General features: G+C 41.9%; 1 protein-coding gene across 1 annotated transcript in view; it reads left to right on the top strand.

The window, feature by feature from the left end:
* Positions 1 to 22,711, top strand: part of AKAP12 (A-kinase anchoring protein 12) — a 102,158-nt gene that overhangs the window by 42,952 nt on the left and 36,495 nt on the right. Inside the window, exon 2 of the mRNA XM_048488819.1 lies at positions 3,514 to 3,631. Within this exon, the coding sequence (XP_048344776.1) occupies positions 3,514 to 3,631 (118 nt within the window). The remainder of the gene's footprint in view (positions 1 to 3,513; positions 3,632 to 22,711) is intronic.

Here is a 22,711-nt window from a genome sequence, read left to right as displayed (position 1 = left end):
TTTGTTTAAAGCTAGCATAGAGTCTCATCACTTTTCTATGGAAGGTGTGGGAAGGAAAAAAAATATATAGCCCCTGTATTCTACTGACATTGACAGAAGCAAACATTATATCTCTGGAGGTGTCTTAGAATGACCAGTTGTCTTACATTACTTCAGTGTCTTGTGGCATTTATAATTTCTGTAACATACTTTAGTGGCTATAACTTCCCATACTGACAGGTATGAAGAATATATTTTTGATACAATGTTGGAGTTGAGTGTGAAAGTTCCAGATTCAGATCTCTAATCCCCTTTACGAAGCTCAGTGAATGGCTTAGAACAAATTGTTATCTTCCAGTCCAATCTATATTGGTGGTTTTCTGGGGATAAAGCAAAAAAGATGGTTTGGATAAACTCCTCCTCAACATGGGGAAGGGAAAAATAAAATAAAAAATAGCAAATAGGCATAGAATTTAATCCTCTTTTCCATGTCCTTAGTTCCATTGAGTTTTTCACTCATGTCCCAAAACATTGTTTTAAACCTGACTAAGCTGGCTAGCTATTCCAAATGGCAGTAAGACTACTGCTTAGCAAATTAGATATAATTGGACAAACTGCTGCATAGATCCTTCAGAGAAATGAGGCAGTAAATGTGAGTGAAAATTAAAATGTTACTTGGAAGTACTAATGCAGTGGGACAGATTGCACTGACCCACAAAGTGAGTATGTGAGAAAATACCTTTAGAAAACAAGCAATTCATGGGGAGAATTTTCTTTTTGAAATGTATATATGCTGTTGTGTTTATCTCTTTGTACATTTTACAGTAAGACTGCAAACAATATATTCTGAATGTTTGTTATACTCGGATTTTATATTTGTTTATGGCTATTCTTCCCATCACTAATAACTCTTAAGGTGACATACAGATAATATCTATAAGATACAGAGTTTCTTACTGTGCACACATGCTGATCTTTTACATGTTAATTTGAATTAGATGTCCTATTCTATACTGGTGCTAGAGTTGCACTGTTAAAATGTATTTTCGATCCTACTGGTCTAATGCCCTTAATTTTTGCTTACAGTTATCATTCATCCTAGCTAACAGCAGTTGAGGGGAAACTCCAGGAGCATGTTGCGACTCAAGCTCCAAAATGCAAAGTTACACTGGCCCTGTGCTGACATAGCTTAGCACTGGAATATTTCCAGATATGGCAACATATCTAGGATATGCCAGTGCAATGTGGCCACAGAGACCCATCCTGAGGGTTTCACATCATTTTAAAACGTGATTGTCTCTTTAAAGAAATTGTTAGCAAATATTGGTTCATTTTGTTTTTGCACTGTACTGTTTCTTCATTTGACAGTATGCTAGCCTGTGGTCATGTCCACAAAGAGCCCTTGCTCTGTTATACCTCTGCAACTTCTTGGGGCAAGCGTCATTGTCATTTCTGTACCAGGATTTGCCTGGTTATTCTGCAGGTTTTCCTAAACCCGTGGTGGTATGAAAGTTCTTCAGTGATAATTTCCAAAGTGGGTTTATGAAAAGTGGGAAGGGAAAGGTGCAGATTTCTGTACTTCATGACCTGAATTGAACACCATTTCCCCTCCTGTCTGCCATCCCTCCCCCCTGACCAGCAGTAGACTTTCTTCTGGCCATTTAAAACATTATTATTAGTAGATAAATACAAACTACTAACAAAAAACTGGTGGACCCTTCTGGAGGTTATGGGGTGACAGGAAATGGCAGATGACAAGAGAAAGAATAAGGAATTGCCCCATGCCTCTGATAATGAATTTGTAGTGGCAACAAGATCAGATCAAGAAATTGCCCCTATGCTGAAATTGTTGTGTATATTTGGTTAATGTAGCAGAGTCTGCCCAGTCATGGAAACATGATATTGAGTGCAGTGAAATCAACCCTCCCACGAAGAAAACTACAAAAGAGTAAAATTTACATGTATTCAAGTAGTTTCTGTTCATATTCTTGTTGCTGTTGATGTTCGGATTTATATCCTCCCTTTCTCTCCTGTAAGGAGACTCAAAGGGGCTTATAATCTTCTTTCTCTTCTCCCCCCACAGCAAACACCCTGTGAGGGGGGTGAGGCTGAGAGAGCTCTGAAGAACTGTGACTAGCCCAAGGTCACCCAGCTGGCATGTGTTAGAGTGTACAAACTAATCTGGTTCCCCATATAAGCCTCCACAGCTCAAGTGGCAGAGCAGGGAATCAAACCCGGTTCTCCAGATTAGAGTGCACCTGCTCTTAACCACTACACCATGCTGGCTAGAAATATGGAAAGCCTAATCTAAAGAATAGACTTTCCAAAACAAGTGGCCAGCTTTTCTGGTGTCATGTGAGTGCAAGTGTGGAATATTTACTTCCACAGGTTAGACCTGTAGGAACCTCTGACTTCATGAAGGTCCAAGTGGAAAAAATGGACAAAAGAAACAGTGGCTACTGAGAGAGGAGGAGGAAGAGTCAGAGAACAGCTGCCAGGTTCAGACAAAGAGGGGAACATCCTACTGAGAGATAACATTTACACACTTACAGCCCAATCCAGATGGGTTTATGGTTGTGAATGGGCTGTGAGAGCGGCCCTGGGCTGTGCCGATGCATTTTCCCCCCTCCGCTGGTATAAGGGGTACCTCTGCTAAAAGAGAGAGCAAAAACACCAGCATCTAGGTGCCCTACAGCTCCATGATGGTAAAATCTGGAAGTAGCTTTGGTAGCAGAACAATGCTACCATCCAGGCGGACACTGGTGCAAGGGGGAACAAGGTGATCCTGGGGTGGAGCCAACTGTGGTCGACTTCCGCCAGTGTTCCAGCCCAGGAATGGTGTCATCAGAACCCACAGACTTATGCCGCACTTGGGGCAGTTCAAGTGTCAGAAGGGTTTTTGAATTGCCCTCTTTTCTGAGCTGCCTAAAGTCCCTATGTAGGTGGTACAGTGCCACAGTCACTGTACTGTCCACAGCCACCTCAGTGCTCCTTCCCATCTAAACTGCGATGTTAGAATGATTTAGCACCCCCAATATCCAGGCATGCTGAGTTGCCCTCATCCCAACAGAACTGACCTGTGGCAGAGAGAAGGAATGTTTTGAAAAACTATTTTTGCCTCACTTTAAATATTACCAACCTGCAATTGCACTAAACTGCAAAGAACAGAAAATAAATTGTAACTGCTTCTAAAAATTGACTAAGATCATCAATTAAAATATCACTTTGAATAAATCCCTCTGTTATGGCAGTAGTTAGTACTTTACATATTACAATTTTCATATGCTGTAAAGAAAATGGAAAAAAACACCTTCTGGTCCTACTGCAGCTGCACAGGTAATTATTATAAAAATAACATGAGTGATATAACTAATATTTTAATATTTGCTAAATCTAAGAACTGATACACATTCTTAATTGTGTGTATTTAGTATGTGAAGAAATAGGGAAATTTAATGCTACTTTTAGCTGAAGTCTAACACTGTTGATCTAAGTGTTTCTCCATCTTCTGTGCCTTTGATATGTCAAATGCAGCTTTTACAGAAGAATGGGCAGATATCCAGTCTTAATGGAATTGCAGAAGAGCAAGAGGAGCTCAACCTTAAGCCAGAGGAGCTGAATGGACAACAGGCAGAAGGAATCGTAGCGGACGGTAAGGAGACATCTACAGTGATAGCAGAGCTAACATAGAGCTGTCGAAAAGACAAACCGGAAGTTGGGATCATAGGCCTCTTCCTTTCACTTACAGACCCTCAAGCCCCTGATTCAGATATTTTATGTGCCCCCTGCAAAAAAAAGCCCAGGTGATAGGCGCTGTCAACTTTGATAGTACTAATCACATCTTGGTGTGTAGGGAGGTGGAGTTCAGATTCAGTCCTCACTCCAAATAAATGAACTAGTGCTGTTGCTGATTTTGTTTAAGACAAATGACCAATTTTATTTATTGAATATATTAAATGTATTTAGCAGTTTTATGCCCCTTGCAGGGAACCTGCCTGAGGCAGCTTACAAAATAAAATATAAAAATACAAAACAGTAGATGTTATTAATACAAAACATTAGACGTTATTAATTAAAATCCAGCATCACAGATTCAGCCACAGCGTAAAAACATACACTACTGAGCAGCTTAAAATAACAGTTTCATCGTAAAGACCTTTTAATGAAAAGCCTAGATGAACAAAAGCAGTTTGACTTGTCCTGGTGAGCCTGATAAGGGGAAGGGTATTCCATAAAGGAGGTCCTATTACAGAAAAAGTCCTGTCATTGCCACCCGCCTTACCTCTGAAGGAGAAGGCACTGAAAATAGGACTTACGAAGCAATCTTAACTGGTGGGATAGGCAATATGGAAGAAGGCGGTTCTTCATGTATCCTGGCCCCAAGCCAGTTAGCCCTTCAAAATTAAGAACCAGAACTTTGAATTGACCCCAGAAAGAAACAAGTAGCCAATACAGACCTTTGAGCACTGGAGTGTTATCATCTCTGTATACCTGTCCTTGACTATAGCATCCAACAGTAGCCTAGCTGCTATGTGACCTAAAGTTTCCAGACTGTTTTCAAAGACAGTCTCATGTAGAGTGCATTACAGTAATCTAACCAATAATCTAAACAGTCCAGGCACATTACCAGCATTCATAAGGATTTATGTGCCTGCCCTACCTCTACCCAAACACTAAACAGCATTTGTTGTATCCAGCCTTCTGACTTTGCAGAGCACAAATAACTTCGATGCACAGAACAAGAGGCTGCATAGAGATATGAGATTTAAGTGTTGGACATTCTGTTCTCTGCAATGGGTCTTCATGTAGTTTGTGTGTACACCAAGGTGTATATGTGGAAAAAGTGGGAACAGGAAAACAGTATTCTTAACCCTGTGAGCAGCTCTGCTCCTGAACATGGACTGCATTGGCCCTGTTGAAATGCCCCAAGTTTTTCTTTCATCCTTCCTTCCCACTTCTAAAATTGTTACTCGATATCTCAATAAATGAACCTTGGACAAAGCTCTAGTGCTGTGGTTAAAACTGTCAGAAAATTTATCCACATAGGCTTAGGTCTTTGTTTTCAAGGATTTATCATGACTTCCTGAGCTGACAAGGAAAATCCATTGTCAGGAAGTCAAAATCCATTGTCAGGAAGTCAAAATACCTCTAAGAGTTCCTGTATCATTGTGTAAATGTTTAGGTATTATCCATTGTTCTAGGTATACCTGAATGGACTACTCGTCTGCATAACTGCAGGAGACCTAGCCAGTTTACCCTCATCTAGGTATTTTCTTTGCTGCCCTGAGTACAATTGCTTCAACATTTGGGCCAAAGCCTCTTGCACATCTGTCCATCAGCTTGTCCATTGATATAAAGGATTACTGTCTATGCACACTTTTATAAGGCATAAATCCGATTTCTCTTTGTTTATTTTCATTGTGGAAGTTAGAAGTGAAAACTCTCACTGAATTTCTTTCATCTGCTGCTCTTTGTAGCCAATCATCTTCTCCTCTCACTGCCATAATGTGACTTGGCAGTCCTAAGGAAAAAGCAGGCATGGGATTGGCATGGCATATATTGCTAGCTGCTGATAAATTCATGTAATTTCTCTTTCCGTACTGGCACTGCAGTTCATAGGGATGAGGAGCAGTTGTGCAGTGGCCAGGGACAGTGATGCTGAGGTGCCATCACACCATCTCCAAAGAAGTTGGGAAGGTGCAGAGAAGAGGAAAAAAGCCAAAATCCCCAGAACCCTCAACTCACTGTTAATTTTCAGTAGCTTACACTTGCTGTTTTCATGGCGTAAATTGTTGACAGGCATAGAGGGATTCCTGGACTGAAAACTCTGTGAAAGCTGCCTAAACTTGGCTGTACCCCGGGACGCCCCCACTCACACTAGCACAGTCTCCTCTTTTATGTTCAGGCAACAGTGGTAATCCACCAGCGCCCCATTGCACCACATCCACATCTTTCAAGCCTGTGCATTGCACTGTAAGGCTACTTTTTCAAAAGTCCCTAAAATCATTTTTCAGTTATTTGATTTTCCTATCTGGATTGTACAACAATAGTGACTGTCTGTTTAACTTTGTATGTTTATTTTGATAGAATATTTTTCTTCTTTGCCATTGTTAGGACTAATTTTTTCCAAAGATCTTTAATTTACAGGAAAAAATTCAAAGACTTGTCCATGTTCATGAACTGTACATGGTTAAAGCTCATTTGGCTTGGGACTTATAAAATAGTTATTATTATTATTATTATTATTATTATTATTATTATTTTTAGTTGCGATTCTTCCTTTTGTATATAGAAAGAAGGAAAGATAAATTGAGAAACAAAAGTTACTTTTAATACTACACCGTCTTTACTTCTACATTTAAGAATAGCAATAGTTTTTAAACTGGACACTGAAAAATGCGAAGCATGATGCAAACCTTTGAATACCAAATGTGAGTCAGGAAGGGACTGTGTGCTGAGCTTCCCCATCCACAATCCAGTTAAGCTGAAGTACTTGAACTGGAGCCAGTTTTGTCCTGCTGATTAAGGCAGCTTTAAACAAAGTATTTCATTTAGTCAGAGAATGTGAGGGATGATACAGTGTTTACATTTTAGATTTGCTCTTTTCATGGCCTATTTGGATACAAACCTCAAATATTTAGCTGTAATCCTTCTAGCAAGTGATTTAAACCACTCACTGAGCAGGCAGTATGATTCCTCTTCAGCCTCAATCCTTGCCATTGCAAGCAGCTGAAGAGTTCCGTATTTAAGGCCACACCATCCTGCCTTGGCAATAGCTCTGTCTAAAATGTGCTTTGATTCCATCGCTTTGTGCATCATAGGTGGTATGATAAGTTGGTACACAGCAAAGTTGGGAATATCTATAGTTTGCCTAAACTGTCCATGTTTATGTAGTTTAGCAAGACTGAAAGGATATTGTTTTGCTCAGTAGTATAAGCCACTCTAAATTTTGTTACAGTAGTACAATTTATAGAACCAAGGTCTCTGGATGCTCTGATCTTTTTGTAAATCCCCTATTGCATTCTGGAAACTTACTGGATCCATAAATATCTGAAACACTTGAACAGATCTCTTGCCTGCAGAGTGGAGTAGCCACATCATAGTCCCACTATAGATGTAGGCTCTCAACACAAGTCACATCTACAGATCACATCCACAAAGCAAGCCACAAAGTCTATTGTTAGGTATGTATTTGGCATACCAGTAGAATCCCACCCCATCCCTGTATTTCTGCACAGTGTTCCCACAGTCAAGACAAGTCTTTGTCATTATTGGATGCCTGTGCAAGGAAACCATTTGTATTGAATAAAGGCTTCTTTAATTTCTCCTCCAGATTTCTGCTGGACTAAGTATTTGGTTAGCACAGTCGGAGCAATTCAGGCCTTCTTAGTTAGGCCTTGTTAATATGTGTAAGGTTGGCCTTCTCCAATATAAAACATCAAATATGGTGATGTTTTATTGTTTTCATCCATTTAACATTAGCTATTACCATAAGCAAAGCTATAGTCGTAGCCCTGGGGTGAAACACATTGGCTCTTTCCGCACATGCAGAATAATGCACTTTCAAACTGCTTTCAGTGCTCTTTGAAGCTGTGCGGAATGGCAAAATCCACTTGCAAACAGTTGTGAAAGTGGTTTGAAAACACATTATTTTGCGTGTGCGGAAGGGGCCATTCATTGCTTGCTATCTTTTCACCCATTTATGTGTGTTTTGTCTTGTTGGCTTCAAAGAGTTTCTATGTGGGAGGTTAATTCACATATATGGGATCTGAAGGCAGGCCCTCAGATCTATTCTTTTGTCTGTGTTCTTCATCTTTTATGTAAGACCACTTAATGGAATCATCTATATCTTCAGGGTTGGGCTGTATCAACGATTTTTATTGGGAAGCCTCCAGTGCTTATGGTCAAGTGGATGAGGAGGAATAAGCTGGAACTGAATCCAGACAAGATGGAGGAGATGCCAGTTGGGAGCTACAGTGTTATAGATGAAATTGATTTGCTGGTTTTGGATAGAGTGTACCCTTGCCATTGGTAGATCAGGTGAAAAGTTTAAGGCTACCCTTTGACCCAGTTTTCCTATTAAAGAACCACACTGATGCTGTTACTAAGGATACCTTTAACTTCTTTCATATTGAACTTTGCTAATCCGATCCGTACTTCTGTAGCCTGTAGACTGCATTACTATAACGTACTGAACATGGGGTCATCCTTCGAAATAATTTGGTACAACTGGTGCAAAATGTGGCTTCCCATTTGCTTAAATGCACATGCATCACTAGCAACAAACCAGATTCCCTAGTTACCTGTATGCTTCTGGATTCAATTCCAGGTGCTCCTTGTTTATGATTAAAACACTTAGCAAACTAGACTCACATATTTGTACACCCTGCTTGTTGTCTCATTACTCTAGGTGCTATGTACATCTATTGCTCATGCTCATGGGCTCTTTGTTGCCACCCCACTTTGTGAAATATCTTGCCTGATGTGATGTGAAAGCAGTGCTTTTCCACATGGCATTGGTGACTGGAAATTTTCTGGCTCTTATGATTAGTGCTGATTTGTACTGGTTGTTTTCACACAGATGTAGAAAGGTGCAAGCTGCACATTTTATCTTATAACTGAGCAGTTCAACTGTTTACCTCAGTTAACAATACTGGCATAGTCCCTTCTTCGTGGACCAATGCCATAGTAACACCAATATTTTAAAAAGGAGACCCTACTCTTCCAGTCAACTACAGGCCCATTAGCCTCCTATCTATAACCGGTAAGCTCTACTCTAAATTTTTGCTTAAAAAACTTCTATCCTGGATTGACAGCAACAGGATTTTGGGTCCAGAACAAATTGGCTTCAAAAAAGGGCACTCCACCTTAGATCACTGCATGGTCTTAAACATGGTCATTTCCAAATACATCAAGAGAGGCAAAGTCAACCTCTACACGGCCTTTATCGATCTTAAAGGGGCCTTTGACTCAGTTTCAAGAGAGCTCCTATGGCAGAAACTTGAGACCCTGGAAATTGATCCCAGACTCTTAGTGCTCATAAAAGCTTTGCACACCAACAACACCTGCCAAGTGAAATGCCCGCCCTTTGGCCTATTGACCCCTAAAATTAGAGTAACCAAAGGAGTTAAACAAGGATGCGTTATGGCTCCTTTCCTGTTCAATCTATTTCTAAATGACCTCGCCCCTACCTTGAGAACAATTGACTCACACTGCCCTACCTTAGGGAACGTGTCGCTGCCAATTCTGCTCTACGCCGATGATGCACTTTTACTATCACGCACTAAGGTCGGCCTATCCCGCCTTTTATCCAAATGCAGCGAATATTGTGTTAACAATCTGTTGTCAATTAACTCTCTCAAGTCTAAGATCCTGGTCTTTTCAAGCACCTTCAAGATCTCCACTGGTACTTAGACAGTGAAACTATTGAACAGGTCAAGTTCTATAAATACCTGAGCATTCATCTCCATCACAAAGCCAGCTGGACCAAGCATAGGGAAACTGTTGTTAAGGGCTGCAAAATTACTTCTGCAGCCGTGGAAAGGTTTTTTTTCTCCAAGGGTGGCAAGTTTATTCCGGCTGCCCTAAGGGTATTTAACGCTAAGGTGTCCCAACAACTTCTCTACGGGGTTCCCCTGTGGATTGAAGCTTGGCATATATCTCTGGAGCGAATACAATCCAAATTTCTATATAAGTTTTTTGGGGTTCCCCACTGTGTACCCTACGCGGCCCTCTGCCTAGAGGCAGGACAACACCTCTTGGAAACAAGGGCATGGTGGATCACCCTTAAATTCTGGATCCGGCTTTGTTTTTTCAGTGACCCTAACAGCCTCATTCACTGCTCCCTCCCCGAACTTCAGTCATCTGCCTGGTGGGCCCACATCAAGCTTAAGATCTCCTCCCTGGGTTTCTCTTGGGACCAGCTCCTTATGCTTTCCCCCAGTGATCTGCACCACTGTATTAAGGAACGGCGATTTGACCAGGAACATCAACTCCTAGTTAGCAAAGCAAGGAGCCTGTTTCCCCCCCTTCACTTTGAAATCATGCCTGGGAACTGCTGGACAGCTGCTTAACTAAATATCTTGCTCGACCCTAAGTCTAGGTGGTTATTCACCAGAGCAAGAACAAACACATTCCCTCTCACCTTCTCCCCGGAGAGATTCATGGCACACTCACAGAAAAAGCGTACATGTCCATATTGCTCAACCTCTGAGGAATCTTTGGAGCATGTTCTATTAGTCTGCCTGAAATTCATAGATCTCAGACCTAGCTTGTTCTTTTCAACACCGACTTACTTGTGCCCTCCATATTCCAAATTGAACCCCCTCTTGAACAATGAGGATCCCAGGCAGTTGAAAATGGTGGCCAAGTTCCTGCTCAATATTGTAAAATAAGTTTCTGGCTCTCTTTTTATTTACTTATTTTCCTGAAGTTTGTACTGTATGAACTATGAGCAGCTGTTTTACCCTGTCAAACTCAGGATCATATTACTGCACAGTTTTATCTGTATTTTCTCTTGATGCCTAATAAAGGTCTTTGAATTTGAAACTGAGCAGTAAAAAGGGTTAGAGGAGACATGACCACAATAGGAAAATGGGTGTGTGGCTGTTGCATTGGCACTGTGAATGCATCTATATTCAGAGCAGTACCAGCTTTATGCAAGCAGACACTGTTTGTTCTGGCTGATATTCTTAAGGAATCAAGCTGATAGGATATTATGTGGATTAATAGCTTTATTTTTTAATCAACTGATTCAGGTTGTGTGTTTGGCTGCCCTGAGTTTTGAAGAAAGGCAGAATATTAATATTACATGTAAACAAATAACCTTCACACTTTAAATAATTAGTAGATCAGGGTAAGTAAAAACTTATGAGTGGCAAAGATCCATTTGTTGGAGTCCATTACTCCATGGATCATGTTGATTTGAGCCAGTATACCAGTATACCGACTGGACCATCAAAGTACACTACTGGATAGGACAATGAGCGGTTTTTCCCAAGATGCTTGAGGAACTGATTTCTCACTCCTTTAGACAAAGTTCATATCTGACGCCTTTTGTGTTCTTCATTCACAAATAAATCAATGGTAGCTGCCAGGGAAGAGCAGAATTTTTTTTCAACGATCTTACAGGATAATTGGGTCCTCATAAATACTGCAAAAAAAGAATTTAAGAACTAGATTCTGTCTGTGAGCAGCCTGTCAGCATTGTTGTCATAGAACAGTGATGGTGAACCTTTTCGAGACCGAGTGCCCAAACTGCAACTCAAAACCCACTTATTTATCGCATAGTGCCAATACGGCAATTTAACCTGAATACTATTAGTTTAGAAAAAAAAAACCTCATACATTAACATCTTTTGTCTTAAAAGAAAAACACAATAACAGAGCTTTCAATGATATAAACAACTTTTATTTTATAAACAACTTTATATTTTATTTAGTTATATAAACAACTTTTATTTTATAAACAACTTTTTATTGAAGGTAAATGTTTGCATTGGGCATGCTTTTGAACAATTTATGTGATTTTGCTGTTGTATGCATGCTGATAATTTGTCTATGCTTGGCTTATACTTTGTAAGTTTGAGAGCAACACATACAGAACTCAGGTCATCTGTTTCTTGTGTCAGATTTGATATAATTCAAAGCTGAAAACAAGCATAAGACGACCCAAACAAAGAAAGGAAAGCTATTCCAACTTCTTTCATTGAGTTAAAATTATTTGGCAGAGAATTCCACACTTTTAGGATTTCATTTTCAGAACTAACTGTGCCCTCCTTTGTCATCCCTTCTATCTTCTCAAGTGTTTCATGCAAGTCATAGAATTTATTTTTCCAAATAGAGCGTTCTTGAAATTCCAATAGCTCCATTTCCAGATTTTCTAAATTTAACCAATGTAAGCAGGAAAGATCAAGTTCTTCAAATTTGGAAAAGACAGTGTTGCGTCCATCTTACGGAACTGTAAAAATCTTTTACTAAAATTCACCTTTGCAGCTGCTACAATGCTAGAAAATTCCTTGTAGATATCCTGATGGCTTGTAGGACTGTCTGCAAATGTAGATCCTAAATAAAAGGTTTACATAATTACAGCACTGATTTAAAAGAAGGACGTGGGCTGAACCAAGCTCCAGAACATGGAGGCCCCGTAGTACTGTGACTCCAAAATGTAACAGTACCACAAACAGCATGACAGTAGCTGCTGCACACGATTGCACCACAAAGAACCACAGTATAGTAACCAGTGAAAAATGAAAGAAATTGGCACTGGCCAGGTCAGACAAGCACAATGCCTTAGGACTGAAACTACCAGGCTACCAACCCTTGCAAAGGACAATCAGAGAAACCTGTTAAACATTAATCAAGTCCTACAGATGAATGAACACCCAGTCCATTGGCTCCAGTGAAGGATACAGCTCTGAAGCAGGCTATTTGAAAAAGAGGAGCACTATTTAGGAATGAGTGATTTCATGAGCAGTGCAGTTGTAGTGTCTCAAAGAAGCAGGGTTGCCTATGGATCGCATCAGTAAAAGGACTTCTTCTTGTGGAGTGCGAGTTTCCCCTCTCCCATGTGAACCCAAAATACCCCCTGAAATCCAGGACCAGGATTATAAGTGGCATTTTGGTCTGTTGCAGGAGAAGGAAGGCAGGAAAATCACATTTTGAGAGCAGAATGTGGAAATTCTAGTCAGGATCCAATGTTTTGAACAGGAACAAGGCATATTGAACATACACTTTAAGAGAAAATGTTGTGTGTATAAGGCAAGTTTGGCACAGATAAGACTATCTCAAGAAGTTGGAGTTGGGAGATGTCTTTTCTGGCAAGTTTTGCTGAACATGCTTCCAATATGGGAATTTTCTTAGCAAATTGGGTCAAATGAGCTTGTGGCAGGACCAACATTAAAAATATCATATGCAGAATTTCTGCTAACGCCATCTTCAGGCAACAGTTTTCAGAGTAAAAAAAATCAAATAAATTAGATGCTGGCACTGGTCACTTGGATGGATCCGCAGTTTTGGATTAGGTGACTTGGGGTATCTCTCAATATGTTGTTTTTGCAGTTGATCCCAATAGTGCAGTGGTGGCGAACCTATGGCACGGGTGCCAGAGGTGGCACTCAGAGCCCTCTCTGTGGGCACACGCAAACAGAGTCCCCCCCCCTCTAGGCTGGCCTGGGCCGCTGGGCTCGATTATTAGCATTAAACCTAAGACCTACTTTTTGGGAAGCAGTGTAGGTAACCCTGTTAAGTGCTGTTAAACCCCACTGATTTTCATGTAAAGAACTAAAGCGCCATCCTTTACCTGGGAGTAAGCTCGGTTGCTGGCAATGGGGCTTGCTTCTGAGTAAAACCCTCTTAGGGTCGTGATTCACCCAGTGGAAGAGTTGCACGGTTGCTTCAAAGCCAAGCCCACTGACTACCACCAAGCTTACTCTCGAAAGTAACGACGCCTTTGGAGCCAACTGGTTTTTTTTTTCTAGACTAAAGCCTCAGTATTCAGGTTAAATTGCCGTGTTGGCACTTTGCGATAAATAAGCGGGTTTGGGGTTGCAATTTGGGCACTCGGTCTCAAAAAGGTTCGCCATCACTGCAATAGTGCCTTTTAATATGGAATGTGTTTCTTATGAATGTTGTTAATTTGGGGCAGAAAGCTGAAGACAGACTTGAAAAAAAAACATACAAGCACATTCTAGCCAACATGGTTTTTCCTTTCAAATTATAGAAATAAGAAAAGCAAAAGCCACTTTAACCCTATGCTCACTAACATGGCTTGGGATTATGGGGTTTAAGGAAGCCCAGCAGGAGGGTTTTATTTGGCAGGTGACTCCCCACGTCACTGCCCAAATAAGGAGCTCTTCCTGCCTCCCAGCTGTTTTGAACCCCAGGCCTGGAGGCAAAGGGAGCTCCTTATTTGGGCAGTGACTCCCCCTGATGTCACTGCCCAAATAAGGAGCTCCCTCTGCCTCTTGGCTGGCTGGGGTTTGAGAAAGCCCAGCCCGGAGGCAAAGGAAGCTCCTTATTTGGGCATTGACATCAGGGGGAGACACTGCCCAAATAAGGAGCTCCCTCTGCCTCCCGGCTGGGCTTCCTTAAACCCCAGCCAGCCAGGAGGCAGAGGGAGCTCCTTATTTGGGCAGTGACTCCCCCTGATGTCAATGCCCAAATAAGGAGTTCCCTCTGCCTCCCGGCTGGCTGGGGTTTGAGGAAGCCGCTGCACTCACCCTTCCCGGTCCGCCCCAGCAGCCCAGGTTCAGGGGAGGCAGAGCTCCCCCGTCCTCCTGCTCTGCCTCTGTCTGGTGGCTTGTGGCCGGGATCAAGAGTGGGTGGGGCTTAAAAAGAGTGGGCCTGAGGCAATGGCCCACTTTGCACCAGGGGACTCCTGGGGGTGGGGGAAACCCTTTCCGCTCCAGCTGACCTCCTCCCCCTCAGCCGGCTCATGGAGACTCGGCCACCCGACGTCTCCAGCAGCGCTTGTTCCCCAGCAGCCCAGACGTCGGGGGGAGGGGGAGGGGGAGATTCGGTGCTTGCATGCTCGGAGAGAGGCCTCATGTGCCACCTCTGGCACGTGTCATAGGTTCACCAACATGGTCATAGAACGTAAGGAATGAAAGCCACATGTATCTCATAAGTTTGTATGTATCTCATACATGTTCATGGTATAGAAATTGCTGAAGCAAACAGAGACAGAGAACTCTGTAGAATTATTATTCCCTTTTATTGACCACATTGAGCAGCAGTGGCCAGATTTAGGTTTCCTTGGATGTTCCAAATCGGGGCATATGTTTAAGGAAGGAAAAGTGAAGGAGTTGGTGCAAGGGGAAAAAGTGGAGGTAGCAGTACGAGATCTGTGATGGGGTAGGGAGATCCATTTTATCAACTACAGGCATAGATGGAATACTTGATTTCTGGAACTTCTGAAGCTGGGAATTTGATACTCATCAAATTGAAGCTGGACGTTAATACTGACAATGTGAGTATAGGAATCATCTGTATCACAGTGAACTACTATACTGAAGTAGATGAAAATGTTCAGCAATAAACTAGCTGTGTAAGTTTTTTAAAGAGTTGGGCCCAGGTTTCTGGACCCAACTCCAGTTCCCCACAATCTCACAATAACTGCAAGGAATAGCTTCTTCTTCTTTTTTAAAAAAGGAGAGTCCCTTTGGACTTGGAACACAGCTGGGGAGGAAGGGCTCTTGTTTTCTCCTCAATGCCAGTCCTCATCCCAAAACAGGGTATAACCCACATACAACTCTTTAAAAACCCATATTTCTAGTTTGTTCTCAACGGCCAATTTCTCTGGGTAGTCTTTAGCGATCAGCTACTTTATTTGTCAAGTTGCTGGGATGATAAATGTTACAAGGAGTATGTGAGGAAATGGTTCCTTCCTTCTACCCCTCCCCCTTTTCTCCCCTTCTCTGAGCAGGTATCATAGATTTGAAGAACTTAAAAATGCTAGAAGGGCTACCTGAATAGGAGGGTCCCAGGAGGAGGGCTGGCAGTTGGCAAACAGCTGTTCCTCCAGGACCTCCAACCTGCCCTGTGGAACCCAGGAAGGGGGAAAACAGGAGAAACCAAGGCTAGGCCTTAAAGCTGGAAAGAGGCTGGAGAGCCCTGACCCTCCCCAGTGGGAAGCTCCTCCAACGGTCAGGTGGTAGCAGCGGTTACCCAGAGAGAGAAAGCGGGCCCTTTCCAGGAAAAGGTGACAACCCTGGTAGAGGGTTGGGATGGAATAGGGCCTGCCAGGCAAAGCAGGCCTGTTCTGCCACAGAGTACAAAGCATTTTACACACTGAAAATGTATAAAATTCCAACAGAAAATATGGCTCATGTAGCTCTAAACTGAAGATGATGTGATTTTATTTTTCTTAGAAAAAATAGAGTTGTGTTTATGTAAAAACACAAACATTCACATAAACATTCTGATCCATAAAAATAAAAAATTGACTAGTACAGCCTTACGGAGCAGTGGTGTGTGGGAAGGATTTATGGTGTTTCCGTGAACAAAAATGTTCACAAGGTAACTGGAATCTTTTTCATATAATGCAGGCAAATTTCTCTGCATTCCAAAGATGCTTCATCACTCTGAAATGCAAGAAGGGCTTACTAATGAATCAAAGGGCCACTTCTCACATTACTTTTTCCTACACAAGATCCAGACCCATTGTTGTGGAAAGTGTAAAAGAAGTGTTTCTGCCTTATCTTGAGATAAGCTGGACATATATCTAGTTTACCAGCCATGTCTGATTTCCCTCAAACTTTCAGATGTCAGATGCTGATTTCAGCAGAAAATAGAAACCTGCCTGGGCGTTCTCAAGTTGCAGCAGACATACAGCTTTGCTTTTCCTGACATGCATTTGATTTGTGGGGAATTGCTGGGAATCAGTTGTGAGATAGAAATTCATTTGGTCAGTTTCATATAAGAGGAAGCAAAATCTTACTGGTTTGATTGAAGGCATAGGAAGTAGAATAATAAGTTTTAAATTCTTTATAAATGTTCAAAAGATTTCACTGAAGCAGAATTGAAATGCATTTTCTCACCTAATCCTGAACCCCACACAAGATATTTATGCATATAGAGATGTATCTAAATGCAGATTTGACTTTATTTTCACACAAAGTCATATACAATACTAACGGTAAGGAATGTGGTATAGGACTACTCAGTAATTTCTGAGTGATAAAGGTTGTGCCATGATCACCTCTGACTGTCTTGTCTGCACAATAGAGACAAAGGAATTTGAAAGATGTATTGGTGAAGGCTTCCACAACCAGAATACTAGGATGTTGTGGGTCCTCTGAAGATGCCAGTCACAGATGCAGGTGAAATGTCAGGAGAAATACTACTGGAACATGGCCATACAACCCGGGAAACCCACAACGTCCTAGAATTTGATAGACTTTACAGCTCTTTTAGAGCCATAGTGTCTGTACATTGGAATGCCAATAAGCTTGCCTATCCATTCCTCTCCCAATCATTCCTTCATTCTTTCTATTGTTGCTGCACAGTTAACAGCAATAAGAATATCTGCTTTTCCTGATTATCAGATTTTCCTTCCAAGAAGGTAGGTTTTTGAAATAGCCTTGCTTAATTTCATTGACACAATATAATTACATACTCTTAATTTTATAAGGTACATGTACTATAAACACCATAAAACAATCCTTTGTGTCTTTGTCATTTGAACATAACTTGCATTATTGCAAGGCTTAGGATTTGTACAAGTGGTTTTCAGATTGATCCTAGGAACCCACAGGATGTCTCAGAAGTTAATCAGAGCAGATTGGCTTCCTGTAAGTCAGCAGTTGCCATTGCTGTTAGCTGCTTTCTAGTTTTACAGTGTTGGGGTTGGGGTGGGGGGGGGGGTTGGGGGGGGAGACAGCTAGGCCCAACAGAACTAGAGCAGTGAGTCACACAAACTGGGAATGTAAAAGAAGAGTTTGTATTTGTACTGTGCTTTTCTCAACCTTAAGGAATCTCAGAGCAGCTTACAAACTCCTTTCCCTGCCTGTCCCTGCAACAGACACCTTGTGAGGTTGGTGAGGCTGAGAGAGTTCAGCAAGACTGTGACTGATTAGGCCAAGGTCACCCAGCATGAGTAGGAACATGGAAACAAATCCAATTCACTAGATAAGAGTCAGCTGCTCATGTGGAGGAGCTGGGAATCAAATCTGGTTCTCCACGTTAGAGTCCACTGCTCTTAACCATTACACCATGCTGGCTCTAGAATATTCTGCTTCAGCAAGAGGATTCAATTCCTGTTATGCTCTCCTTGCATCAACTGAATTTCTGTACAGGGGTTTCTATATGTTTTCCTTCAGTTTTACATTTACCCATCATCCCGCCCAACACCACCCTTACTGCCTGAGTGCTCTTTACTGGCTTTTAAAAATATTGGTAATAGGAATATTGCTAATTGTGCCATGGTGTTACATTGATTATATTTACTACTGATTAAAAATAACCTGGCAAGAAAGTCTGCTTTTGGTGATGACAGTGTTGGTGGGAAATGGTACGCAGAAGAGGAAATGAATGGAAAATGGTGCTGAATGTGGACAGGAATGTGAGAAAATCCACTTTCCTATTCATAAAGAGACGAAAACCACTCTGAACCTGATCTTCTTCTCAGAAAAATTGTGCCACAGCGTTGGAGAAAATGTGCTATGGGGCAGAGAAAGTCCAGAAGGAAGATTATGCCACAGCTTTGTGTAGAAGCTTCTTTTTAAAAAGCTGCAGGTTTTGGGGGAAGGGAACATGTAGCAAAGTTCTGTGTGGAACCTGTCACAAACAGAACTCAGAACTCAGCGCAAATGCACAGAAATCATTCTCTAACAGATAAATGATGTGGGAAAATGCCTGAGCTTAGGATGCTTGGAATTCATTTATTCATGTTAATTAAATCAGTGTAAATCAAAATTAAAAACCATCTAAACCCCAAATAGGTTCATGGAGACAAACACTTGAATTGAACTGAGTACAAATAGAAATCAAATTATCTCGTGCTCGTTTGAAATGCTGCCAAACCTCCCTAATTTAAACAGGTATATGCTATTTCCTAATGGAGTTGGATACATGAGAACATTTCTAGAAACAGAAAGATGCATCATCATAAGATCTTGACTGGCCTTTTGGGGATGCTTAGCAAGCCCAGAAAACGTTTCCAAAATGTGTAGCAATGAGAGGGGGGAGGAAAAGGTGGCAAGAGGAAATTTGAGAGGAGAGAAGAAAGCGGCATAGAAGGTTTCTGGGGCAACAGCTGTAGTGGGCAGGAAGGAGGAGGATGGGAAGGGAAGAAAATAAGAGCACTGGCAGGAAGGCAAGGGAGGTGGCCAAGTGTGCGTGTGGGGGGGGATGGGATTTCCTCTCCCTAAAACATTCCTCTGCTTGTAAAAGGCTGAATTTGGGGATTCTGCTTCTTTATTTTATCTTGTTCTTTTGAAGTCCATTTACAGTGAATAATGGCCCAACAAGCCTAGAAACATTAACCAGAGGAGCTTCAGTGTTGGTCCATGACTGATTCTGCAAAAAAAAAATAATCTCTTCTTTAGACACACGATAAAGTAACATGGCTAAAGCTTGGCAGCTCTGAGCCTCTTTGGCACCTCTTAGAAGTCCATGGCAGAAGAAAGGGGGAATAGAATTTATTCCATTTTTTTTTTATTTTATCATATTTTTATCCCGCCCTATCCCAAAGGACTCAGGGTGGGTGACAACAGTTAAAACACAATAAAACATTTAAATTCAACATGAAACATTAAAACTATAAAATGCCTACAACATTCTAAAACAGTAGATTAATAAATAGTTTATAACAGAATAGATGGTGACTTAAAAGAATCCAACCGTCTCGTCCCTACTCCTCCCTCTCCCCGCCCCTTCCGTTCTGGAGGCCTGTTCTGGAGGTTCTGTTGGTGCTGGCTGGCTAGTTGGAAAAAGCCTGGTGGAATACCCAGGTTTTACAAGCCCTGCGGAACGAAGATAGTTCCCTCAGGGCTCTTACCTCAGCTGATAATATGTTCCACCAGGCCGGAGCCAGGGCCAAAAAAGCCCTGGCTCATGTCGCAGCCAGCCAGATGTCTCTTGGGTCTGGGACCGACAAAACGTTTCCCCCTCCCAATGAGCAGAGGACCTTAGAGGGCAATATGAGGAGAGGCCGTCGTGAAGACATGTAGGTCCAAAATCACATAAGGCCTTAAAGATCAATATCAGAACTTTGAAGATGACCTGGAACTCGACTGACAGCCAGTGCAGCTAAGAATCAGTGTTAGATGATCGCGACTGGCTGCCCCATTAAGCAGCCTTGCAGCTGCGTTCTAGATAAGTTTCAATTTCCGGATCACAGACAAAGGTAGGCCTGCATACAGCAAATTACAGTAGTCTATCTCAAAGTGACTGTTGCATGGATTACAGTGGCTATATCGGGCCTGGAGAGATACGGAGGAAGCTGCCACACCTGCCTCAGGTGAAAAAAGGCAGTTTGGGCTGTTCTGGTGGAATCCAAGGTCACGCTCAGGCTCTTCATCGATGCGGACATGTGTAACTGCACAGTTTAGCATTGGCAGCTAAAAATCTGTAGGTCTCTTCCCCACAACCCAGCCAAAGAACCTATCTTTGCTGGATTCAGCCTCAGTCTGCTCGTTCTCAACCAACCTGCCACAGCTTCAAGACAGTGCTGGAGAGCTTCAGGGGCGGAGGCCAGCCAACCCTCCATCGTGAGGGTGAGCTGGGTGTCATCAGCATATTGGTGACCCCCAAGCCCAAGGCTCCATACCAGCTGGGCAAGGGGTCACATATAGATGTTGAACAGCATTGGAGAGAGAATGGTCCCCTGCGGCCCTCCACATTCAGTTTCATGCCGCATAGAGACCCCACTCCCTGATGCTACCTGTGACCCCCGGTCACTGAGAAAGGAGGTCAACCACAATAAGGCTGATCCCCATATCCTGGTGCTAGCAAGGCAGTAGACCAAAAGGTCATGATTGATGATGTCTACACCACCCAGGTTGATGGATGATAGCATACCCAGGCGGGGTGAGTTCCGTGAGGGCAACAGTTTTCCCCTCCCTCACCCACATCTTGGTAATGCAGACCAGGTCCACATTTTGATCCACAAGAAAATCATGGATAGTTGCTGTTTCGTTATTAATGGACCTGGCATTCATCAACATCAACGACAAAGCAGGGTTAATGCCCCACTTGCTACCTACCTGTCTCGGGATAGGACACAGGTCAGACAGAGATCAAGCATTCCCATATCTCAGTCTCTGCCTTTAATATGGCCTGTGCCTACCGCCATATTGTCCCCGCCTTACTACTATGGAGATCCCAGACCCACTCTCGGACTCCATTTGGGTAAGGTGGCAAAGTCACTCCTCATTAACAACTTCACAGTTCTCTTGCCGGTATACAGATCTTCAAAACCACTGGGATTGATCAGTGAGATTATACAGCCCCTGAGCAATAAACAGTCAATCTCCACAGTGGGCACAGTAAACAAACATGGGCGGCTGCGGGGTGACTCCCTGTCCCTTCGAGGGGGAGGGGGGCCGTCCACACCAGTCCAAACAGGAGCGGCTCTCTGGTCCTCAGCCACCAATCATTCATAGATGTTTTGTTCTATGTTATTTAATCCTCAGCCTCTGGTTGTTTATAGATGTTTTGTTCTATGTTATGTTTTGTTTAAAATTATGAAAACATATCACCACTTTCTTTGGGACAGCTGTTAGTCTTTTGTAACAACAGCAAACACTTGTTATGGCCTAAATTCTTCTCCATTCAATTTCTTACCATGCCCTTCTCAGTTTCCATAGTGAGGCTATGTGCTAAAAAAAAGAAGAAGCAGCATACAGAGATATTGCTTCAGAGAAAGGAGTTAATTCCAGAGAAGTAGGCTAGTTAGTTGCATGATGTAACATGCACTTTAGTTGGATCAGTGTCTTAAGTTGGAAACTATATCTTCAAGAATTCAAATATAACGTGGTAGATAATTAAGGATGGAAAAAGTTTTCTTTGACCTCCATTTTTTAAACTGTTCCGTTTGAGATCATATAAAATATTATTCTACGTGCTTTTCTTACACATGCAAGTATAAAAATACCGTAGTTCATACCCTTGCTTGTTCTTTTTTTGAATACATACATACATGCATTATGCTCAAATGCATACATTGTTTCATCTTCAACATATAGCAATAGAATGAAGATGAAGGGGCATCTAATTATGGGCTGTAGATGGCATAGGGAGTGAGAGGGTGCTTCCCTACTTTTCACTGGTGTTATTGTCTGCAATACTCAGCAGCAGCAGTTTAAGAAATTTTAGTTATTAGGTTTTCATTGAGGCAATTACCAGAGTTGAGTGTCACACTCTCTGATTTATATTGCATGAAAGACTTTTATATCTATAGAAGATGCAGACTTCTTTTTGCCTGTCCTATGGGCAAGTATAGATCACCCAGAATGCTTATCTTGGAATTTGTTCAATGGCTGCAGTCAGTCTCTGGAAACTGCAGATAACTGTTCAGTTCAGAAAAGATACAGTCAGGGATTTTTTTGTGCCTTGCTGGAAAATCCCATCTTCTTTAGTCTTTCACAGAGTCCTGGGTTATGCATCCAAAAGTTTACAGAGCACTCATGGCTCTGGCTAGGAAGGCATTTCACCCAGGGGACTCTCTGACAAAATGACAGAGTGGAGGAGTATTTGAAACTGTGTCACTAAAGGCCATTACATTCTTCTTATATTTCTCTTCTCTAAAGCAGTGAGAAATTTCCAAAACCAATAAAGTACTCATGACAGAAATATTTCTGCCTGCAGAATTACTTTTTCTAGACAAATCCCGCTCAGAGTAACTCATCTTACGCTTTTTCAATGTGGATCACCAAAAAGACAAATAAATGGGTTCTAGATCAACTCAAGTCTGAACTGATCCTAGGAACTAAAATGATTAAATTGAGGCTATCATACTCTGGTCAAATTATGAGAAGACGAGAGTCACTGGAAAAGACAATAATGCTAGGAAAAGTTGAAGGAAGCAGAAAAAGAAGTCCCAACATGAGATGGATTGACTTGAAGCCACAGCCCTCAGTTTGCAAGACCTGAGCAAGGCTATTACTGGCAGGACATTTTAGAAGTCATCAATTCATGGGATTGCCATAAGTCTGAAGTGATTTGAAAAACTTAACACACAAATGTAAAGTAGCAAATATAATAACCTAAACTTTTAAAAATAAAAATAAAA

This window comes from Sphaerodactylus townsendi, linkage group LG01 (assembly GCF_021028975.2).
Source record: "Sphaerodactylus townsendi isolate TG3544 linkage group LG01, MPM_Stown_v2.3, whole genome shotgun sequence".
Taxonomy (NCBI): Eukaryota; Metazoa; Chordata; class Lepidosauria; order Squamata; family Sphaerodactylidae; genus Sphaerodactylus; species Sphaerodactylus townsendi.
The sequence above is the reverse complement of the archived record's forward strand: the minus strand, read 5'-3'. Positions and strand labels throughout refer to the sequence as shown.